The 5,727-nt window shown below is 49.6% G+C and overlaps 2 protein-coding genes across 2 annotated transcripts in view; one reads left to right on the forward strand and one right to left on the reverse strand.

Annotated features, from left to right (window-relative positions):
- MAA_03259 (Reverse transcriptase) overlaps positions 1-1,103 on the reverse strand; it is a gene marked incomplete at both ends in the record, with an annotated part of 6,417 nt that extends 5,314 nt beyond the window's left edge. Inside the window, 2 exons of the mRNA XM_007821257.2 lie at positions 114-748; positions 1,096-1,103. Of these exons, the coding sequence (XP_007819448.2) occupies positions 114-748; positions 1,096-1,103 (643 nt within the window). The remainder of the gene's footprint in view (positions 1-113; positions 749-1,095) is intronic.
- Positions 1,104-3,789: 2,686 nt separating this feature from the next.
- Positions 3,790-4,727, forward strand: MAA_03260 (Basic-leucine zipper (bZIP) transcription factor; the record flags this gene model as incomplete). Its single annotated transcript, XM_007821258.1, has 2 exons — positions 3,790-3,964; positions 4,030-4,727. 2 exons carry the CDS (start codon positions 3,790-3,792, stop codon positions 4,725-4,727), a joined length of 873 nt encoding a protein of 290 aa, XP_007819449.1.
- Positions 4,728-5,727: the final 1,000 nt, after the last annotated feature.

The following is a 5,727-nucleotide window of genomic DNA, read 5'->3' on the forward strand; positions in this document are numbered from 1 at the left end:
TTCGAAATCTCTACCTATTGCCTCGTTGATCGCCACGGTCGGTGAGGGGGCAAGCCTCATTCGGCAGCGCGGCTGAATCTTCCGGCAATAGAATAGATGCGTTGGCGCCTTACGCCGACCGCAAGAGCATGTAATACCGGCATCGCTGTGGTGGAATCTTTCGTGGTAGTCAGCAAAATCACCATGATGTGTCCTCGCGGCTACCAGGTGGTGAAGGATTGTTCGTGGGAGGGCTAGCTCCGGTGGACAGTTAGAAGGGAACTTGACGTTCAGATGCTTGTACTTATCGGGTGCAGAAGCATCCCACCAGGCTTGGACTGCGATTTTGGACCGCTGCCTGGCGGTCTTTCGCAAGTAGGCCAGTGTTGGAACTGCGTCTGCGGGTTCGGGTTGGGCGCATCCCGTCTTCGCAGGGATGTCGGCTTGTTCATTTCCTGGAATCTTGGTGTGTCCAGGTATCCAGCGGACCTCGGTCTTTCGGTGCGTCTTTGCTAGGGCCTGAAAGGTTAGGAAGACCCTCTGCGACGAGTCTGATGGCTTGCCTCGAAGGCATTTGGCAGCTGCGATGTTGTCGAGGCATACCACTATTCGTTGTGTGCCAGACTGGGGAAGCCTAAGGGCGGCTTTGAGACCCTCCAGCGCTCCTTTAGCCTCAGCGTCGAACACCTCCGCAGGGCCGAGGCGTCCTGCGCCTTGGCAAACAGAGCGTCCGCTTTGGTGGACAACATAGCCGTATCCGGCAGCACCGCTGGAGGACAGTGAGCCAGTGTTTCGTGGCTATACTTGCGCGGGATGAGTACGGGGCGTTGGCAATTCCCAAGCAATCTGTTCGTCCTCCTCAACCGTGTTGGAAAGGTCTTTGGCGGGAGTTGGTACTTCAACTTGATGCACGGAGCAAATTTAGCACTAGCCTAGCACGTCCTGTGCCCCGTATAGGGGACCTGAGCGGAAAATACACATACATACATACATACATACATACGGAGAGAAGTCCTTCAATCAGATGGTTGTCTATATAAGGCAACCACTGCAATCTCTTTCGTCCAATTACGAAGCTCCTTAGATAATTCTCATTCAATACAATTTGGCGCCTACGGCGCCATTATACTCGATCTTTTGTGACCCTCAATTGTCTGACACCGGGCCACGCAAGATGAAGGATACGGCAGCGACCAAGAGAGTGGCGACAAGTCCATACATTCCAGCCCATTCAGTCAATCAGAAGACGGCATTGATGACGAGGCGTCGGATTTACAGGCCGGGCACGGAACGCACGTAGCTGGTATGATTTACGCGCGAGAGTTGCAGCAAGGATTAAGCGGTACCGCATTGGCACGAGAGAAGTTCCGTGAGGTCAGCACCAAGTGGCATCGGTTTTTCGGGTTCGATATACAGGATACGGCACAACCAGGCCACAAGCGAAAGCTCCCGGGAGGAGGCGCGGTTCCGGCGGTTGCATCAGTTGCAGCAAGTTAACATTAGCGGCTAGTTACAGCAAATGATGGGCCGAGGCACAGAGTTTCGCAGTCAGCAGTCAAGCGTTATACGAGCCATCGTCGCCGGCGGGACGCCTATTATCCAGATCAATCGTGGCACCGAACGCATTAGGGATGGGCATTGATGTGGCGAACGTGCGGTTGGTTGTACACGCATGGATGCCCAAACGGATGCGAGATTATGTGCAGGAAAGCGGCCGGGCCGGACGAGATGATCAAGTCAGCCAGGCAGTAGTAATTTGCGGCGGCATACACAAAGAGAGCGAAACAGACAGGCAGCAGCAACAGGCGCAAAGGGGTCGAAGAAATAAAGTGAAGGAACGGGAAGAAAATACCGTGGATTACGTAGAAAAGGATCAGTACCGGCGGATCATATTAGACAGATCCATGGACGGACGGACAGATCGAGAAGAATGCGAAGATGGCGAGGAAAAATGCGACGTTTGCAGCCGATATTGTTACGAGGACAGCGAAGAGGCACAGGGTAGTCCGGGCAACAGCGCGTACGACGAGGCACAAGCGATATTGAAAGGCAGAAAAAGGAGGCGCAATTCCAGAAATGGCGGGATACCCAGCAAGCGATGCAAGAAGCTGCGACATCGAACGAGTGAGAAGGGTATTTGGAGGATTGGGTTGATTGTTGCGTAATATGCCGGATTGAGAATTGCCCAAATCACAAAACCGAGTAGGTGGCACAGACATACGTTTTGTACAGTTTTCAATGCGCCTCGATCTCCACCAAAATGTCGATTGATGACTTGGGTTGATGGAAAGACAGTCCGAGCTAGCATGCGCCTGGCCCAATCTATGACCTAAATATTGCCCTCCAGCTTTGCATTCCTATTCTGCCCAGAAGCTATTTGCTCTTGGCTTGATGCTCTTACCCCAGGAGATTGACCCGGGATGGTTCCGCTTCCACTTTGCTTATTACCACTGTCCCTTACGGTGCCGGATGCAGGTGGTGCTGATGACGGTTGTGATGGATTCCCGAGAATGTTCTTTCCCTGTCTCTACTGCACTGATATTAAAGGACTTGTGCGCTTTGAAGAGAGCAATATCCTCAGAATCAAAGCAAGTTATCGCCTATCTCAAGCCCTAGAGTGTAAGTCTAGTTGGGGATGGAAATTAATCAGAGTGCCGAACGATATGAATGCTGGCATACCTCTAATTGGTGGTGTACCAGCTGCGATTTGATTGTACTGTCCCGTAGAGGCGCTTGATAAGCCGCTCCCACTTGTTCTAAACTTTTGTGTGTTGGCATCATTCGTTTCGCCATGGTTATTGAATGGAGGTGCAATTCTACAAGTTGCCAAAGAGCGATTGCGTATTTAAAGTGATCAGCCAAGATCAGTAATGAGACCGTGGTAGGAGTCTTGTGGGTGGTGTTTTTTGGGTGACACACGTCCGCGCATTGTGATGCACGGGTCATTAAGGCACGCACGGCACGGAGGAATCGCCGTGTCAACGGTTGGCCATTAGTCTTCAATGACCCCACAAATATTTACTCATACTTCAGGTATTTGCCCATGCCCATTATAAATGTAATTCTGTTTGCCCAGACTGGTGTTTTATTGTGGATGGGTCCCGCGGGACCTTTCAACCAAAAAAAAAAAAACCGGAGTATTTTCTACCCTTGCCGCAGCAACATCTAGTGTGAGTGCCATGTGTAGCATCTGTCACGTAACACGGTTGATTGGATAACTGGGCATGGATCGGGAAGAAGATCTCCTGTGAATTGAGCAACGACAGACTCTTGATTCCCCACATAAAAGAGTGGAATCATACAGTACGAAAGCTAAATAACTTTAGAATACTTCTGCCTTGGAAGCAGCAGTATAATTATTGTTGTTGCCTTCCAGGCAATAGCATAACTATCGTGTTTGCTTTGAAGATTGATTTGATCTTAACTACATCACTACTGTGTAACGGTAATACACACACACCTCATCTTCATAGGTACATGACAAACATGCCAAGCATTGGGCTTGAGGGGGACTGGTAAGCAGGTCATGTTGCTAGGGATGATTATGGTCTTTCGTATTCCTTCCATCATAGCCTTGGTGAATTCGATGGCTCCCACTCCCGCTACCTATCTGTTGTTTCGTGTGCTTGTTTTGGTCAGCGCAATTTCTGCTTCATCTTAATGCCAAGATTGCCACTAACATATCCCGTGTCTACGCCCCTTACATACCGCAACAAACTCGGACTGAACTTCACAGCGCGGTGAAACCTTACCTGCTAGCTGCGAGTTGCTAGCTCCCACCCTCTTTCTTTCATATATCCTGTGTCCACCATGCCTCATCGTCCCTACATCGACAGTGCGCCGCCTCTACTGCCGAGGCACCACTCCGCACACGGCACTGTCAGTGCCTTCAGCAGTTCTGCCCATCCTGATGAGGACTGGACCAAGATATCAGACCTTGTTGAGCGCCGAAGGATACAGAACCGCATTGCCCAGCGCACCTACCGTAAGTGAATTTTCCGCCCTCTTGATAACGTAGCCTAGATTGCTGACATGAATGACTCTCTTCAGGATGCAGGCTTAAGCGCCGTCTGGAAGACCTCGAGCGTCGTGATGGTTCATTAGACGATGCCGATACTGAAAAGAAGATTCAGCCTACTAGCACCAGCAAGCCGAAGCGCCAATTGATATGCAAGACGCAACAGTCATATCCTCATGTTCTCGCTGACAAGCCAATCCGCATTGCTCAGAACCAATTCCCTCATCCCAAGGAGAATAACGAGGGTACTGTCATTAGACCGGTATCCAAAAGTCGTGAGCGCTCACACACGCCTCAAATGTTCGGGTACACAACATATTCTGCTCCAAGTGAATTGTTGATGGATCCTTACGCTCTTATACAGCCTCAACTTTCTACCTCGACTGCAGACCCATACCCAAACTCCCTCATAACCACAATGATGCCCGCAACTCTTCCAGAAATGACAAACTTCAGCACACCCATGAAGCCATTCGAGGAGGCCTTAAGCTCATACCTGAACTACAGCGGGCCGAACATTAACACACCTGAACCAAGAGTGCAAGGTATATCAGGTCCTACTGTACAATGGGTACTCTGTCATAAGGTGAATTGCAACACGTTTTCGCCCTTGTACGATACGAAGGGCTATGTCATTTCCCTCGCGCCGTTAGCACTGGGCGTATCTACAGCCGCTGCAGATGGGACTCGTGAGCACTTGAAGAACAAGTCTCCAAGTTTAGGTGGCTAAGATTAACTGTGACGCTACGAGGGCACGAGTAAGGTCGAGTGCGACGCGAAAAAGATTATCCCCAAGGAGGGAAAGAGAATTCCCAAGAAAAACGCTTACTAAAGCTATTTACACATTGTATCTCATACATGGGCACTTTCGGTCGTTCGGTCGTTCGTTCGTTCCGTTTAAAACGTTTATGCATGTTAGACCGTTTAACCGTTTGAGTACGTTCTAAAACCGTTTGAACGGTTAAACGATTTTGCAGCCGTTGCAGTTGCAGTAGATAAATCTCTCGAACTCGTCGACATCGGCCCAAGTCCGTGATGCCAAGTTCAAAATATCCCCTTTTCATGAACAAGTGTGGCGCGGCGGGCCGAAGAGGTGCAATCGGCTGAGTCGATGGCAGTAACGCCACCAAATGAAGCTAATCTCTCCCACAGCCCCTGAGCATCGACTGTGTAACTAGGCAGCTAGCTGCTAGGGAGTTTCCAATTCCTCTCTGCAATGTAATATATTTGTTCAGCCGAAGGCTGACTCTACATTAATCCATAAGTTTTCCGAATAATGAGGGTTTGGTGCAGGCTTGACAAATAAGTTTCTATTGGTCCAAATTTTGTATGGGAAATCGCGAAAGAAGGCTGGATTGGTTGGTGGCTCTAGAAAAGTGGGTAAAGGACAGCCACCGTCTGTCGGTGCTTCTTTGTTTACTTCTCTGTTTACAATCGTTTACAATCGTTTACAATCGCTAAATTTGCCCAGCGATCTGTTCGTTTGCTTGGCCAGCAGCCTTTCTTCCATTATTGAAATAGATGTACCGCATGGTTGGGTATGAATTATGATTCAACCGCATGGTTGGGTATGGATTATGATTCTAGGGGTAATATTAGTCCTAGATCTGAATTGGCAGTCCATTGCCCGTCTTGCGACCGAACAAAATCACCAAGTAATTTCGTTAGCAGGAGGAAATCTGCCAATCCAACTACGACCTGTCTGGAATGCCGGGACCACCGCAATTCCG

The sequence above is a fragment of the Metarhizium robertsii genome, assembly GCF_000187425.2.
Source record: "Metarhizium robertsii ARSEF 23 chromosome Unknown MAA_Scf_4, whole genome shotgun sequence".
NCBI lineage: Eukaryota > Fungi > Ascomycota > Sordariomycetes > Hypocreales > Clavicipitaceae > Metarhizium > Metarhizium robertsii.